The 19120-nt window shown below is 31.1% G+C and overlaps 1 protein-coding gene across 3 annotated transcripts in view; it reads right to left on the bottom strand.

Annotated features, from left to right (window-relative positions):
* The window catches only part of LOC132951308 (serine/threonine-protein phosphatase 2B catalytic subunit 3-like), a 63957-nt gene extending 46772 nt beyond the window's left edge, over positions 1 to 17185 (bottom strand). For 2 of the 3 annotated variants that reach the window (XM_061023131.1, XM_061023130.1), the window contains exons 1-2: positions 16511 to 17185; positions 15910 to 16150 (exon numbers count right to left, since the gene is read on the bottom strand). In XM_061023131.1, coding sequence (XP_060879114.1) covers positions 15910 to 15958 — 49 coding nt within the window. In that variant the 5' untranslated portion in view covers positions 15959 to 16150; positions 16511 to 17185. The remainder of the gene's footprint in view (positions 1 to 15909; positions 16151 to 16510) is intronic. The other variant, XM_061023132.1, reaches the window with a different exon arrangement.
* Positions 17186 to 19120: the final 1935 nt, after the last annotated feature.

Genomic DNA, 19120 nt, shown 5'->3' on the forward strand with positions numbered 1-19120 from the left:
ATTACTTACTATAATAATAATATAGTCTGAAGTTTTTAATTACATTTGGAGTTGTCTTATGTTAACTAGATAGATAAGAAAAACAAAAATTAAATTTCCCCTCTTATTATTTTCTTCTAATTTTCTTTTTAAAAGACATGTGTCTTATGCAATATTTCTTTTCGGAATCATTCTCCTTTGTTGCCACTTTCGCATCATTTTTGACGGAACATTTTTTTTATTTAGATATTTTAGCATCAAGTGTAATTAAATCCAATGCAATCTATCCAAAATAGATCTCTAAGAAACAGAAAAAACTTCACAATATCAATAAGATTGTTTTGTGTCATGCTGTCAACAGGTGCATTGTAATGTACCCAGAATCAAAATGTTAAAACATTTTATTTAAAATCGAACACTAAAAAAAATTGTTGACATTTAAATGTTTTTCATGTATAAAAGGTCAATTTATAAAAGAAGTATTTTTTTCTTATACATTTAAAGAATTGTGTTGACAATAGAAAACACCGGTACCGGAGAGTTGGTACTCAATAAACGATGTAACGTTGATGTAACGAATTATCACACAATAATATCACATTTTTATTTTTGAGCCAATATTCTTCAATTTAAGCCATTTAAGGCAATTACATTGTCGTGTATTGCGATCGGTTAATAAACGGAGTTGATAAAAGGTCAATAGAGGTCAATTTTGAATTGTGATTTGTGATGTCAATATAATATTATATTATGATATTATTATTTTAAATATTTGTAAAAGAAAATTATTCAACTATGATAACTAATTGGAATCAAATTATTCACTCAAGTGACTGGACAATTATTTTGGTGTTTTCAAATCGCGTGATTAATTTTAAAAATCACGACGAAGGAAAGTTTAGTAGTTAAAAAAAACTCTTAGCACGCAACTTATTATGTGCAAGTTCAAATTGTAACCTGCAGCTAGTACTGTGAAAGTAGCATTATTCAAATACATTTTTTTCTAATACTTATTAAACACGGAATTAATAAATATCATACAAAACATCTTTACCCAACCCAAATACTTTAAAGCTTATGTGTGCTTTTCGTGTTGCTATAGATACTACACAAAGTAATTAATCAAAAAATATAAAAACAGTTTTTTTGTTGTTGGTAAAAACGTCAAATATATAACATGATTAACTAAAAACATTTTCATTATACCTACTCATACATTTTTAATTTTTATTAGGTAGTTCAAACTTGATATTTTTTTTATATGTATAATATGAACACTACAATACCTATTTATGCATGTTCCAGAAAAATATTTTTAGATCAATTTAATTAGAAATTGAAATTTTTATTATTTTACATCCATAATAATTTTGGGTACAATTATAATATACTTAACTTAACTACCAAGATGCTTAAATATATTTTGTTCATAAGCTTTATTTATATTTGTTTGAATTATGTGTTAGCGATACTATTATGTTGGGTACAGAGAAACATGACTAAAATTTAATTGTTAATCAAATTTCTAACCTAAGTAAAATAATAGTAAATATATTATTACAGTAATATTTCAGTATTTTTTAATTTAATGGTTTTGTTTAAAATATTAAACAGCGCCCATTGATTGAACATTTCGTCAGTGACTTGTAATAACACTTAATCAAAAATTATAATTATACTAAACGAATTAGTATATTAATCATTGTCACGAGTTACTAGTTAGATGTTTTTAAGAAAATTACCATAATTGAACAATAAAAAAAAAAATAAACAATACAAAATAATAATCTAATAAATATTTAACTTAATTTATACCGAAACGACGTTATGGATGGTACAGTTTGGTCGATAAAAAAAATTGAGGAACCGGAATATCGACAATAATATTGTTCCACTATAAAAATGTATATATATATTGTTTAATGATAATATGCTGTGGCATTTAATTAAGTTTTATTCGATTATAATCGTCGTGAACACTCGCGTTTATTCCATTTTCGGAAAGCCGCAGGACTATTAAAATTTAGAGTTATAGTTATAGGCTTTGGGAGCACGAGCGAAAAGCACCAATAACATCCTAACAGTTCACGTCGTTATTAGTATGATATAACACCCGAGGGCATATACGCGTATAAGAGTGGTGCGGGGGTTCGATACCCCACCAAACTGCCTTTAAAAATGACCAATTAATCGATTATTTGATATTTTACTCGCTAGACTTGATAAAAAGTATAACGATAAACACGAACGTCGTATAAAATGGCGTTACTAAATTCTGAGTTTCTTGGGCATGTCTATTGTACCTCAACGGAACCTATATTGCCTAGTCTTTTTCTTTTAATATTTTCCATCCCTCTTCCCCGTGCTATATAGAAAAAAAAAACGTCTTTGCCACTGTTCGGTCACGTACACTGCACATTTGCACCTAATATAATATGTGACGATTGGATCACATACGTTTAGTGTATATGTATGTATATTATCCTATTGTCTAGGATCTTTCCTATATAATATTTTTCATCCATTTTCCCCGCCTCGTAGGGGAAAAAAAACCGTCTACGCCACTGTTCTTCCTATAATATAATTTGACCGAGCGGATCATATTAATATTATGTTTAGTGTAGCCGTGTGAGCATAATATCCTGCTACGGGAGAAGGAAGAATATATTGTGATGTCATGCACGGTATGAGAAAAGTACCTATATAGATGGCAGACGTTTCGATTTATATTCAACTGTACACTATATCGTACCATACATCATATTATTATGCTCTATTGCTCCATCATCATCATGACCCCGTGTGGCCGGACGGTGTTTTCACAGGGCGTGCCACGCGTATACATAACGACGACCTATATATACGTGTGTGTGTGTGCATGTGCGTGTGTGTGTGTGTGTGTGTGTGTGTGAGTGTGTGTGTGTACTTAGATCCGCCGATACGCTAAAACTGCGCGAGAAAAACGTTTTATACGCATATTTTTTTAACGGGATGTTTTTTCTCCTCCTCGCTGCTGATGCCGCGGTCCGACGGTTTTGGCTTTGAGACCGCGATTTGTTTAGGTTTCGTCAAGCTAAACCCACCCAAGTAGTAGTCGCACCGCAGCGCGCGAGTTGAAAAAGTCTAAGAAAATAAAATGAATTGAATAACATCGGAATTAAAGTGCTGGCAGCCAACCCGAAGATTAACCATATTATTATTATTATTATTATTCAGAAATGGCGATATTATTTATATATACGATTAATACGGGGTGGATCGCCTTGTTTTCCCATTTTTTCACACATCAGCTTGCTACACGCGTATCGTATGTATATAAAATATTAATAACAAATTATCCATTGCACATATATTATACACATGATATAGGAAACCAGGAAAACGCTGCATATAATATATTATTCTATTATATTATGCGAACGCGCTTTTATAGAAATAAAACCATATTTTTGGTATGAATAAAATACGATAATTTCAAATGTCGAAGACAATAATATGTTACGAATATCAGAGTAACGCCCTCAAACCATATATATTGTATCAACACTTGGATTGATCCCCAAACCTCATTTTGCCAGAAGCCATTGATGAAGTTTGAATTGCTGTTTGCTCATATCGATTTTATCGTTCATGTGTAAACATAACCGAAAAGGAGTGCACTAACCTGTTCAAATAGCAATGAGTTATTTGTTTAGTTGGCACTGGGTGCCAGCCATACACGCGCATGCATAATATTATGCATTCATTTAAATAGGTATAAAGATGATATATGTGTATACCGCGGTATACGAATATTGGATTTTTTTTCATCCAATCGGGAATGCGATATGGTAAGAACTCGATTATTTCCACACACAACATTACGCGTAATAAACGCGGCACACGATGAGTAAGGAAAACAATAAAGTTCACTCGTCTCTTTCGTACCTAAAACACATTTTAATTATATAACACTTCACACTCTATCCTTTCCACTATAGTAGGTACCTATATATATATAGTATTATGCTAATAAATGTATGCTACGCACGTTTGAAATATAATCGATAAGACGCAACACATTTTATGTCACATCCGACAACTCAAGACAATAAGAAAACCACATCAAGTAATGCATTAATGCAGAAATCGTAAGTACTCATATTATATTATATTATGATTAACGAATAGTAATCAACATTACGGCGTATAATAATACTCCAGCCAGATGTGCACTCTCAAAATACGGCCAATTACAAAGGTTGCTCAACTACACCAAGCACTTAAACTTCGCTGCAAGGGTTCAGTCATCACCGAAAAAAAAAAATTACAACACCGCCATTGACAAAACTTCAACAAAAATAATATGTCCTTTCTTCCGCCTCAAATATCATACGCCTCAGCAACAAAAGCATATAATGTATACTGCTTACACTCGTACACGATATAGTGTAATATGACTCTATATAGTATAAAATAATTATAATAAGTAACCATAAGGGTACTTGAGTTTTAAAAATCAACTGGTAAACCAGAACTATATTAGTATAATCTATAATTTTGGATTTTTTACATGGTAAAAAAGATAAATTTAGGTCGTCTTAGTATTATATAGCACTTAATCTAATACTGGCTATAGAAATACACGCCAACGCATACGCACAACACAATATCTGCGTAAAGATACAAAACGTAAGAGACCACCAAAAGTTGAAAATAATATAAATAATAATTTTAACATTTTTCAAATAAGTGAATTTAAAATCGAGTAAAAAATAATTACATAATATACAAATAGCCAATAGGTATATAAATTCTATTGATCTGCAGAAATGATCAAAAATGATCTTTTATAATAATAAAACAAAAATGTACGAGGATGGTGAATATTAAATTCTTTAAATAACTTGAATATAGGAAATAAAAAAGCGCATATTATCTTTCGAAAGCACGAGACGATTAATGTATTTCGTAATAAAATAATACGAAAATATGAATTTTTTTAAAGTTATTGATGATTATTAGATTATATAGGTAAATATCCATAGAAAATTAGGTACTTTGTAGTTGGTATCTTCCTATACCTATCTCTAAAGTTAAAAAATTAACTCACAAAATATTGAATTCTCTGATTACATGTAGTGACAAATTGAAAAAGACGGATAAAAATACAGGATACAGACTGTATTGAGACCGGATATGATTCTTCGTACCTATCGGCAGTGTATAGTGTACAGTAATATTATAATTGAAAATTAATAATGTTTGAAAAAAGTAAAAACGGTATTGAGTGTTCTGAAAAATCTAAATGTTTGACATTTGAGATAATTTAATAATAATGTAAATAACATAGTTAATTTATAACAGAATATTTTATTTTCAGGTTTTAAAATTATCAATTTAATAAAAATACAACACAAATATTTTCAGAAATTATTTTAAGCTTTACAGAATTAAAAAGTTTTTGAATGTTATTTCGAATTAAACTATCATAAAATAAACAATCGGTGACATTTTTTAATATAATATTATTATTATTATCTCGATTAAAACAAAATAACAAAATATTTTTTGTAGAAAATTGAAATCGAATTCGTTATTTTCCATTACTTTTTTTTATATTATATTTTTTGGAAAATTATAAAAATGTAATTTTAGCATACTACCCAAAAATATATTATAATTACAACATTTTAAACTAAATTGAAAAAATATATTATCATTGTACAAACAAAATACATTCTTTGCCAACATAAGTATAAAATGATTTACCTATTTAAATGTATATGACGTATACTCCAATCATCAAAATCAGTAATTAAACCATTCATTGATTCATTATAATCAATTTTAATCTATAAAGAATTCTCAAATTTATAAAGAGCATAATATAGTCATTTTAAATGTAACTATTAACAACTGTAATTAAAAGTTAAGACGTAAAGCTGTTAAGATATTTCTGCAAATATATTATTACGGGGATTGCCGCACACATTTACCTCTTTTTAATTTATCAATAACAATTTATTATCGTATAAATATTAAAAACCATAAGCCAATAAATGTTAGTTTATTTAGCTATATCTGTGTAATATACACATTAACATACCTACTTACTTACAATGATTTAGAATTTACCAATATGAAAATAAATGGAAAACATGCTAAAAAATGTATTTAATTTAAATCCTATTTATGAAAGTAATAATGTTAATAACGTATATTAAGTTATATAGGTATAAAGTTAATAATGGATATTTGTATATAGGGAGATTCTTTTAGCATAAGACATTAATATTAAACTATGCTACACTGTTACGGGCAATAAAAGTTTTCGAAATGATGAGTATCTTATATCCAAAGAATCATACATAATAATAATATTTTTTTTGTAAAATTATTTTATAGGTTTTTACGTACTATGATATAATATACAAGACTATTGGAAATTTGAAAACTAATTCCCAAGTATAAGTAATAAATATAATGTATTAGAGATTTATACATAGTATTAAGCTTTTAAAACTCAAGAGAAACTCAAATTTATTCACAATGAATCTCAAGAAATATATATTATTTTACCAAGGTCACCGTGTTAAATATAGATTTGGTATGCAACTAACAAAAAATTTCAAAAAAAATTCGTTTGAGTAGAGATATTTCTGCAAATGAACCAAATTCTTGGCTGTAATTTAGTTGAACAAATTTATAATTTAAATAAATTGTACTTATTTCACTCTATTATAAGTAGGTACAATACTTATTTTACGATGTGTTAAAAGTTAAAACTAAAATACAATTACCTAAATCTAACCATATTTTAAACTATCAATAGTTGGAAATAATTAAAATGAATGACAATGGTAATATATTTTTTGTAAGCCTAATAAGCATAATAGATATATTCAAAAAAATTTTAAGTATTTTTTACTTTTTGTATTTTAGATTCTGAGCGAAGCGATGAATGTATTTTCTGTTAAAATTAGCTATGATTATAAGTCAAATATGTGTGAACGGGTGCAAAGCACAAACTGTGTTATTGTTTTTGACACCTGGTGTTATCCGAGATTTTACAAGTTAGCCAAAATTTCCAGACTAATTTATTTAATTTACATTATTGCCAGAGCTATATTCAAATTTAGTAACAACTTACAAATACATGTAGGCATGTCATGATGATACGTGAACTATGTAACTGGCGCTTAAAAAAAAAATTGGAATTTGCCCAACCACTTCGTTGTGTGATAAAATATAAAATAAATTCTAATATTTAAATTATATTTTTGAAAATTTATAAATTACATTTATTAAAATATATTACCTACTTATTGACATTAATAGCAACGTAAAAGACAAATTTAGAATTAAAAATAAATATTAAACAAGAACAAGCAGCAGCAGCTTAAGTTGTTAAAAAAAATAAATTCAAACTATATGTCTATATTGTTAAAAAAAGACATTGATCTAACAAATTAGAAACATCTAGTAAGCATCGTAATATTATAAATTATAATGTCTATTATTACCTCGATTGTTTCAGTTAATAATCTAAATATATTCAAATTTTTTTTAATTCCTGAAAGTATTAATATTATTACTGAACACCTAAACAGCTATTTATTATTTCTAATTGCTACAGATTATATATTTCGAACACATTTTAGTCCTAAACTCGGTTATATTAGGTATAATGTACAACAGTAACACACATGTCATTGTTAAAAAGGTGTACTTGATTTTAAAAAAAAAACTTTGAACATCGAAACATTTTTTTAAAATAAACATTGTTAAATGAGAAAATTAATTTTAATAATATTAATCCACATTATTAGAGCAATATATTAATTGAGTTAAATTATAAATTGTATTTCAAAAATCGTTATGTCCATTAACGATCAACTCAACTAGGACAATGTTCATACATCTAATTAAATATAGTTGATTATTATAAAAAATATAATTTATAATTAGGTCTACTTTGTTTGCAATCAAATATAGAATATATTATGTTGAACAAAATTAAGCCTGAAGTCACGAAAAAATTTAATTCAATTGTTGAAATAAATACCAATTATACTGAAACGATGATTTGTTTACGATTATCTGCAGACGTTAATGAATCAAAATTCTAGCGATAATTTCCACGTACAAAATATCAATAATCATAGTCATGGAGTTTACGTCATTACTATTAGTCATAGATTTTACTAAAAAAAATATAATTTCTATATTTCAGAAAACCCGAGAAAATGTATACTGAAATTGCATCAAAAAGCCTTTTTTTAAATGAAGTCTGCACCGTCTGTATATTAATGAGAAATCGAAAATTATCAATAATTAATAATAATATGTAACGTATCAAATTATATGATTTGAAGCGGTGGCTTCGAAACACATCAAAAGGAGAAGACATTTACATCAAAAGTACCATCTAATCTTAAGAGACTGATGACCTTTTAGGATCTTACATACCTATTATTATTACATCGATATGGTATTGTATATTTCTTATACACAATATACCTCGAGAGCTGCAGCAGTGCGGTGCGGGATGTGCGTACACGAGAGGAGATTATTATAATACGATAATACTGATAATAGCGTGGACCCCACGATACGTGTAAAGTATATTATACGTATAGGTACCGGGTAAACGCTAAAACGTAATAACGATAAAACAAAACAAATATATATAAAAGCCATACAATATCTGATATTATTATTATTATTATTATTACCATGTTGTACGCGATTTCGTACTCGTGTACCGCAATGCGGAATGCGCAATATTACGACGACGACGACGACGAATCGAAGATAAATAATCATATTATATTTTATTACATATTATACTTTATCGTATACTGTCCGATTGCCATATAATAATAAAATTACATACTGTTTTATACAGAATTATAATAATATCACTGCAAGAGGAGTCGAATTGGTTACCGAGTGGTGTGTGTGTGTGTGATACACTTAATGTACTTTTAATGGCCAAAGATAATTGGTTTGTTATTCGACATTTATATAATATTAATATTATATATTTTGTTTTTTTCATTTTCATTTTTTTTTTTTTTTTTACACTGAAACAGTGACCTATTTCGCCACACTCCCCTTTATGTACACTTTGCGAACGGCGGCGCCGCGCATTAGCAGCAGTTATATTGGCCGACAGAGACATGCAAGTTATATATTTACCGCCGCTGTTAACAAGGAAATACACTGTTTGCATTACGAAAACGCGTACCTATATACCTGCTTTATAAAATATATACAATATACAATATTTATGTACGCGTATACATAGCAGTGTACAGCAGTTTGCGAATTCGTCCGTATTTGCGACCGTACATAATATTATTATAATGGCGTAAATGGAAAAACGAAGTGCGAACGGCGGAGAAGTACCTATAGAGGAATGAATATAGTATTGGTCATTAGATTTTCGTGTTTTGAGCTCTTGAATCGGGTTATATGCATTCGTTTACTCGGTAAACTTTATTGTGATCGAACGCTTGTAACGATAAAACATTTATTATTATTATACGACCTACAATGAAACTCTATTGCACCTACGAGGCGTATTCCGGATAACATTTTAGGACACATTTAAATAATATGGAATTCGATTGATAAAATAAAATTTGTTACTGGACTCCACTACGGTTTGGTTATAACAATAATTAGGTACCTTATTATGGTTGTATATACCTATTATATATTCTATTGAAAATATTATGTGAATAACACTTAGTATTGTCATAGTTGAGTTGAGTTTTGAATTTCTAGACTGTATAGTATGATATTATCAACTGATAAACAAGTTTATATAATATTCATAGATAATAAGCCAATTTTTCGTAATTATTTGCGATATAAAAAAATATCTTTATTCTTTTTATTCAATGTGTTATTAAATTGTATTTCCATATAAATTCGATAAAATTAGTTGTGATGAAATTGAGAAATATGAGTGCTTTCTTTTCGTTTATATGATTGAATTTAAAAGAACTGTGTGTAGATTAAAATACTATCAAACAATAATTAGTCAAATTAATTTAACCAATAAAATGTATTATTTTCAGAAACATAAAGGCTCGGATACACGGTGGTAGAACACAGCTGGATGTATTGATTTTTTGACGGGTTAAAAAAAAATCAAGTCCATGACACGTACTGTGTAGTACTTGAGATGTGCCCTATGTTGAAAACTTCTACGGGTATTTTATTGTTTTTGTAGCCAAGTAAGTGACCTGGGCACCCCCTTTAAGCCTGTACGACCAATAATAAAGTACCTAAACCAATGTTTACTTAATAATTGCTTTAATTTTAATCCTTAAATTTGTTTAACTCATTTTAATAATATGGTTGACTTCGATCCAAATACTAAAGTCTCTAACATCGTGTACGCCTAACAAATACAGAAATGTATATACAAATATTATATTTACATTATTAGTTATTATAGTGACGAAGTTTAAACGTGAATGTGATGGAACAAGTCGTCATATTACGGTAGGCCAAAGATGTTGTTTTTTTTTTAAATGTAGTCGAGAAACAGCTTATAAAAATAATTTATGTTTAATTAACAAATTATTTTTAGCACTTATTAAACGCAAGGACTAGATACACAATTATTTATGTTTGTGTTAAAAGTTTTTGAAAATAATTTAAAAAATAATAACTAACAATAATTTAAATAAATGTTATGAATTTATAAGTAAATATTTAGCTAAGTATTATTAACAATTAATATTTATTTTTTAACTCATCGCAAGTACCTATAGAAAGAGAGTTATATTTCTGTTTTCTCTTGTAATATTATAAATAAATAAAATAGTATAGGTAATAAGATTAAAATAAATATTAAGTGCATACATTATCTTGTTACAGAAATCGATGCTGTATACCATATTGCCGTTATCTGGCAGAGTACAAGATGACGATTTATTCTCAGAAAACATTTAGAAATTAGAATCGCTGTACTAAAATACTAAATAGGTACGTAAAAATGTTTTACAAATCATGCCTAGAGGCTAGAGTAATAACTAATTATTATTAGGGGCATTTTGTAAGCCAGTCATCATACGTTAAGGTAGATTCCTATTCTTTCGCAGCTAATTTATATAATAATAGTTAAATATAGTACGAGAATATGGGAAATGTATTCAATATTCATTGGTAGAATACTAAAATATAAGAATATAAGAATATATTATTATATAATTGTATGCGTAGAAGCATCAGACAATGGTCATAGGGGGGTCCATGTAGGGGTATACCCATATACCCATGTACCGTAAAACCAATTCATCTTACAGCCTTTATAAAAAACTAAAATACCATTGAGTTAAATTAAGTTATTATATTGTGTAATTTTAAATAGTCACGAAATATAAACAATACAATTATTAAGGTGACGTCAGCGTAAAATGTGTTGTCTTTATCTATTGATTATCACACACTCATACTAAAGCTAGACAGATCATCGATTTTCTTAAAATGTTATGGCTAAACCATTCGAATTAACAAAGGTTAGGTAACTGCAAAAATATTACTAACGAAGTTTTAATATAATAATATGTAGGTTTTTTATCAATATTTGAATTATTAAAGAAACTGCACGTCTTTAGTTAGGTATATGGTATAAATTATAGTATATTAATTTATTTAGGTATAACATCGATAAGTATTATTATTACAAATATATAAAGTATTGAAACGGTCTATATATAATATTTAGCATTTGTTTAACACTTCGTCAGTCAACTTTATTATATATTCGTATAATATATGTAATGTTTACCTGATTTTAAAAGTTTGGCTACTTACGATAAATATGCAAAGACCCTGCGGTTTTGATATAGTGACGGAGACAACAGATGTTACACTTAGAGGTACTCTTATAGAATATAATATAAAAAAATTGTTTATTCTAAATATAATACAACTAAAAGTCTAAAACTATACCTATCGAAATTAAGAATTTTGACACTAATCTATTCATTTAAGCTTTGATTTATATTGTTAAGAGTTAAAAATAATTATTTATAAATAAACATTTTTACATTTTCAAACATGAAAAATATGAAACTATTTTATGAAATTAATTAATAGTCTATAAAAATTTTTTATTTCATAAATAAATAAATATTATTTAATCATAATGGTTTTTTGAAATAAACATAAATTAAGTGAAGTGTAATTAAACTGTATACATAAACTACTGTATACACCTGATATTGATTTTTTTGATATAAATCAGAATTGACGAAGTTCATGAGTCAAAGGCTGCAGGATACATTATGAATTTATTGAGATGGTATCAGAATGAAAAAGGGCGGGTTTAATGCGCGTCTACTTTTAAAAACCGATTATTTCTTTTCTTAATTATATTCAAATTCCACCAAAGTTTTCATCAACAATTTAAATACCTACTCTTCAATTTTAAGTTTTAACTCTCAAAATAAAATTTGAAAAAAATCGAGTTTGAAATGTTTTTTACTTTGTAAAGCTAACAATAACACGAAGGATCGCGAACACTTGCAATATTGCTGCGGAATAATAGAAGAACAGAAAGAGTTGATACCTACTTGTTTTTGAAAAAAAATGTATACAGTCAAACCGTCGTTACTCTTGAGTCTTGACACAAGTTGAACTTGTATGCCGTTCAGAAGAGAACAATACCAAGTGGGGGTGGGTTTCATGTTTTAAATTTTTATATTATATCATAAATTATTATTTGTGTTGCATTGTATTCAATTCGTAGGTACCTATATAATAGACATAATATACTTAATTTACTATATAACTTATTATAGTTAATATACAGTATAGACCTTATATAGATAGCAGTGACTAAAATTAAGATATTTTACTACTGCACCCCTAATTCCACACCAAAATATGTAAAAATAATGAACATAGACAAGTAGTGCACACATGTCACGTATAACATCATTTAATATTTGTTTTTGCTGTTCATTAATAATTAGTTATAATACAATCTAAGACAATCTTCTATAAAATTCCTTGATAATAGGTAATAAATGCTAATAGGTATGGCTATATGACTGAACATTTTAAAATTAAAAACGAAATAAATTGGGTGAATATACTTATTATATTATAAGCCGCCCAGAATATGGTGTAGTCTTTATTATTTTTAGTGTAAAGGATTTTAAACGAATACAATATGCTTATTAGTAATTTTCAAAAATCAATATTGAATATTAATCAAATAAAAATTTATAAAAGCCGAAAATAAGTACTGCACACTTTTAAATTTGCTACTGCACATTTAATATTAGCTACTGCACATAGTGTGTGCTACTGCGCACAATTTTAGACCCTGATAGATGGGTGGGTACATGATATATACTTGAACTCCTCTCGAATAACCGAATAATATAGGTAGACGTGTAAAAATCAAACAAGTGCGCGTATACCTACAATATATTATTGCTATTGATTATTTTTAATTCGTCGCAGTCGCCTGCAGTTCGTTTAAGGAATAAGGAGGTATATAATATAATATAATACATAGGCAGGATAATACCTATTGGTTATTATCTATTTGAAACTACTCGGTACGTTAGTGGTGGCGCGCGAGTGTGTGTGTTTCCCACCCGCGCTTGTTTCCCATTTACACGACCTTCTTTCTAAACGTACACTTGTTCTTCGTGTTTCTCTTTTACGGCCATTGAAATATCTCGGTATGCACACACACACACACACAAACACGCGACTGTCCCTAACAGCCAACACGTTCAACTACAAATTTATAATTCCGCAATGTCAGCGCTGTGTGACGAAATTTACATTTTTACTTCAGACTCTTTTCTGACCTAATTAATATCAAAATCAATACTTATACATGTGTATGTATAAGGAATCATATTTTACATCCGAAAACGGTATTATTATGTATACATACACATTGAAATACCCATTTTTCTTTGGGAACGGGTCACTATATTAATACGACGGTGGAGTTGGGTCAGAATAATGCGATATCAATTTATCGATTAAGAATTTACATAATAGTGTTTTGCCTATATTATGTCCATATCATAATAATATTATAGTATTATTTTTATAATAATCAATAAACACCGATTAAGGTGTAAAAGCTATACAACTCGTTGGGTTATTACGTGTACAGTACGTATGTCAATATATTATATTTCATTATAATGTATAGGTATTGTGTTGATTGAGTTTTGAAAATAACGACAGTAGTGACGAACAAATACAGTAATAACATGTGCTGCATATCTGTGTTAAATTAACAGTAATTATTAATTTTCAAATTGAACTCTGTACTAATAATAATGTTATAAAATAATAAGGTCATCAAAAAGTGTTATATCCATGGAATGTACATTTACCATTACGCGCAGGATCTATAATATAACATTGTGAAAGGATCGATTGGAAATATTAAAATTGTTATCCACGTAGGAAACGCGTGGGTATAAACGAATACAAAACGGCCTCACGAATTACCGCGTATAAATTACATACATCATATTATCGTATATTATTATAAACGTGTTACATTCGGTCATTATCAAGTCTGTTAAAACGATGCAGTTGTTATTGTTGTTCGTATAAAAATATGACTGTATTATTTTTATTGTCCCTAACGGGTACCGGGCGAATGGCGTATAATATCGTTAATATTAAATTGTATATTATCATACGTTTGAATAATATTATTGGTGGTTTGGCGGAGATAGGTATATGGAAACCATTTAAGGGCACCGGCGGCGTTGAAGTCGATGAAAAAGGTTAAACAAAAATGGACTTATCGAATTGGCCGCCGCCGACGTCGCGGTCTCTCCTTTGCCGCACCGACAATATTACAAAAGGGTTAAAATCAATCAACCAGCAGTAATAAAGAAGCCGGCACCTAGGTATACGAGGCGTTGTACCTCTACGTATATTACGGTTGTACCTATAATATAGAATGGACGTGAAAAAACTGTGATAACGCATTTCCAGGGCAAACGCGGCTGTAACCTTCCCCACTCCGGTAGGTGGCCCGGGCGTGCTTAATATGCGCCGCCGCCGCGATTTTTTCTAATCTATAGGAAAACTCATTAGAAACAAACGTTTATGCGTACGCAGACCGTACTACACACGGACGCCGTGACGTAAGTATTGTTTTCGTGCAATATTATAATGAATTAACGCACGTTACTTCCACACACATCGCCGGGCGCGCGGCGATACGATTTAACTATGATTATTTTTTTGTGATTTCTGTACATTTTTTGATCACACGACGAGCTCCGGTGCAAAATATTATAATACAAGCGAATGATTATTGCCGTCGTCCGTCCGCGAGAACGGTCGACCCGATTTCGGCGAGAGCCGTCGTTGGTGGGGAGGGACGTAGGGGGGGGGAGTCGCGTTTTTTGGTAGGAGGAGAAGAAGGTGTCATAATATGCCGACGATGACGGCGTAAAGGAGCTACATACATATAATTATTATAACAGCAGCTGGTGCAGCAGCCACCGTTCCGTTATCAGAGTAAGTCTTCGGTCGAATTATTTCGTGATATAATAATATATATTATTATACAAGCAGAGATGATAAGTGTCGAGAATATTGTTGTGAAATGAAACAACAACAACAATAATAATAATAATAATAATAATAATATGGTGATAATGCAAAAAACGCGTCGACCGGCACCCACGCGCCTATATTTAAAGTTTGAACAGACACTCGGGCGAGGGTATAACAACGGCCGTGCTAGCGAGGGTGGTAGTAAAAAAAAAGGACGATCGTTAAAACGAGAACGAAACGCAGAAAAATACAAATAACGAAAACGCAATAATATATTATTGTTATGGGTTATGCGCATTATTATTACTACATTATTACGCTATAATGTTATTATTTTGCTATAATATTATCATTCATCGGGCAACTCACTTTTTATAACCCGCTCGGTGGTCGGCAGCTTCTGGCTGTTGTTCGACATTGTTGGACTGACGCGATCCTCGTTCGCCACGATGATGCGGTGCTACGCCGGTACTGCTGTTGCTGGTTGTTCGACGCTCGTCGTCTTCGACACGTACCCGGTCGTCGTTTCTGCCTTGTGTGTCGCGTCCACGGGTCACCGTCACACCGCGTGTACCATTAAACGCGTAACGAGTTTAATTTTTTTTTTTATCTATTTACGGCCATGAAAATAGAACAGAAAAAAAAAAATAAAAATAAAAAACTACGACACAACAGCAATAATTTATCAAGTATAATAATATAGTTTTAAGAAATGAAATACGAAAGAAATATGAGAGAAACTGTAGGTACCTATATTATTATTATGTGTGTTGTTGATAATAACTATATCTCATAGAAATATGGTTGGGCGGGGTGTGAAGCGAGGGTTGGATGAGGGTGGGAGGGAGGGAAAGAGCGTTAATATATATATATATATATTATACATATATATGTATGAAAAAAAAAACGAAAAAAGATAAAATAAAAAATGTTTAGAAAAATAAACTGAAAATATAATGATTGCACGCACCCGGCCGATTTCCTCTCCTCTTTTTTTTTATCAATTTAAGGTTCACACGTATCGTCCGTCGCTAGCAGGCCGCATAATCGCGGGGCACCGTGATGGATTCGTCCGTGTGTACTACTACTGCTGCGACGGCCACAGCAGCAACAGCAGCGGCTACAGCGGCGGCGGCGTCGACGGCGGTGGCAGCAGGCGCGCGCGACGCGGCGGCGGCGGCAGCGGTGACGGCGACGTCGGACGATTTCTTTTTTCGGTCAACTATTGTACGCGTACGGATGATGATGATGACGATGATGACCCGGCGGCCAGTGCGCGCTCCGTGACGATGGCCATCGTCGTCGTCGTCGTCGTCAGCCGGTGAGCTTGCACTGTCCGACGACGTGTACCGCGTAAAAAAACAATATTATTATTATTATTTACTATATTATTAAATATAAAGTTAACGCCCGCCGCCTAGTAGTGTGTCTCGTACGACGATGGTATTATTATAATATACGTATAGACACGATGCGCACAACACTGCGGCGTTGTCACTCGTTATTTTACAATAATAATATTATAATTTACTCAATTATATTATTATTATTATTGTATTATGCGTATCTTGATATTTTATTATTATTATTATTATTATTATTATAATATATCGTCACGCATAAGTATGTACGCGCACACACCGCAGTTGAGGGCAAACGAATGCGAGACCGCGTGTGTGTGTGTGTGTGTGTATGTGTGTGTGTTTATGAATGTGTGTGAAACAAGCGGCCACGGGAGCAAGAGAGAAATGGGCTAGCGGCCGCGGGAGTGAGTGAGAAATGGGCGAACATTGACCGTGCGGGGAGGGCGAGGGGCGAAAGCGAATGGATATAATGATAAAAAAACACCGTCTCCGCCATCCCTCCACTCCAAGGCGCAACTCCTCACCACGCCCGCCCCTAATTCAACCGCCGCCGACCCGACAGCCACCGCCGCGCGCGCCGGGTTTGTTATAAAATCGTTATGGCAGTGATGTGCGCTTGCGCATCACGCTTGCTCCGCATCAGCGCGCTCTAGTTCGCCCGGTCCCGAACGACACCAGGATTCTCGATCGTCGTTGGAAAACACGCGCGCGCGCGCACGCCGCGCGCATGCATGTAAACGGCGCGCTCGCCGCCGCCGTGCTGCTTGAACGCTGCGCGCGTGTTGTCGGGACGGTTCGAAACAAAAATCGTTCTCTTCCGAAACCCCGCGGACCGCACCGCATGACCGTTGTTATACCAATAGGTACCTACGCGTCTCGCCCGCTCGACGAGAGTAACAATTTCGACGCATTCGTTTTTATTTTTTTAAATTCATCGTCGCACCTAAATAATTTGATAACCAGCTGTCGTATTACGGCCACTATATACATGCGCAATATCAATATTTTATATCCTTTTATAAGAGCAGAGCGCGTTTCAGTGTTTGATATGCGCTAAACTGATCAAATTTTATTTTTTTGTACATCGTCCTGCGACCTTTTATAATATTATACATATTATATGCGCAACGAATCTATAAAATATAGGTTTACCTTTGTATTACACGTGCCTTCCTAACACTTACAACTTTTTAAGTAGGTACTTACCTGATAAAAAAAAATTGGTTTTTGTCACGTGAAAATGTATACAGCACCTCACTGAAATACTCAATATTATATAATTGTATGTAGTGGATCCCTGCAGGTGTGAGACGACTGACGAGACACCTATAATAATACGCAATACGCATAACTCCTTGTTATGTATAGGGTACCTATTGCATTTTTAATAAACCTTACTCTTATTTTACATATGAAAACTGTTTTACATTATACAGGATTTAAATGTAATAATTGTGATAACAAAAAATTATTTTTAAAACAAGTCATAAGTCCCGTAATAAGATGAGACAAATCGATTTTTTTTGTTTTTTAAAAATAAATAATTACCCAAGTATGCAAATGCACAACCTGTGAAATTTAAAATTGCAATAACAAGTAGGTATATTTGGTGAGGGACCACAAGAAAAAAACTGGAAGATATAATGGATGAATGCGTCTATTACCGCCGAGCAGTGTTCAGAAAATACATTATTTTGTAACATTCATTTTTCTTATATCTGAAAAACACCCTACACGCCAAATATCACAATAGTTATATCCACATGACCTTGTCTCATAATACACGCCCCACGTAGACTTATTTTAAAATTATTTTCAACATTAAACTTACACCATTGAACACTACATACATTTTTAATAATACTACACAAAACCAAACTAGGTACTGCATTATATAAATATATTAGTAAATTATTCAGTAAGAATTAATAAATTATTATTCTTAGCTCGGAAATTGAAATAATGTAGACATTTTTACGAAATTATTCGTCGAGAGACGAAAATTGAAAAACTCTTGATATTATTATTAATTCATGTATCAATCAGTTACCATTAATTTCTTAAAAATAATCAACCAACTCCATAAAGCATTCCAAAAATGTTTTATTAATATTACTCAATCGCTGACTATAGGCATGGAAAAATCCAGTCGTTTCATATTACCTCGTGAACTCATCCACTCATCTCGTCCCATGTCCCCCTACCGACCTACTGGA

This window comes from Metopolophium dirhodum, chromosome 8 (genome assembly GCF_019925205.1).
Source record: "Metopolophium dirhodum isolate CAU chromosome 8, ASM1992520v1, whole genome shotgun sequence".
Lineage (NCBI taxonomy): Eukaryota > Metazoa > Arthropoda > Insecta > Hemiptera > Aphididae > Metopolophium > Metopolophium dirhodum.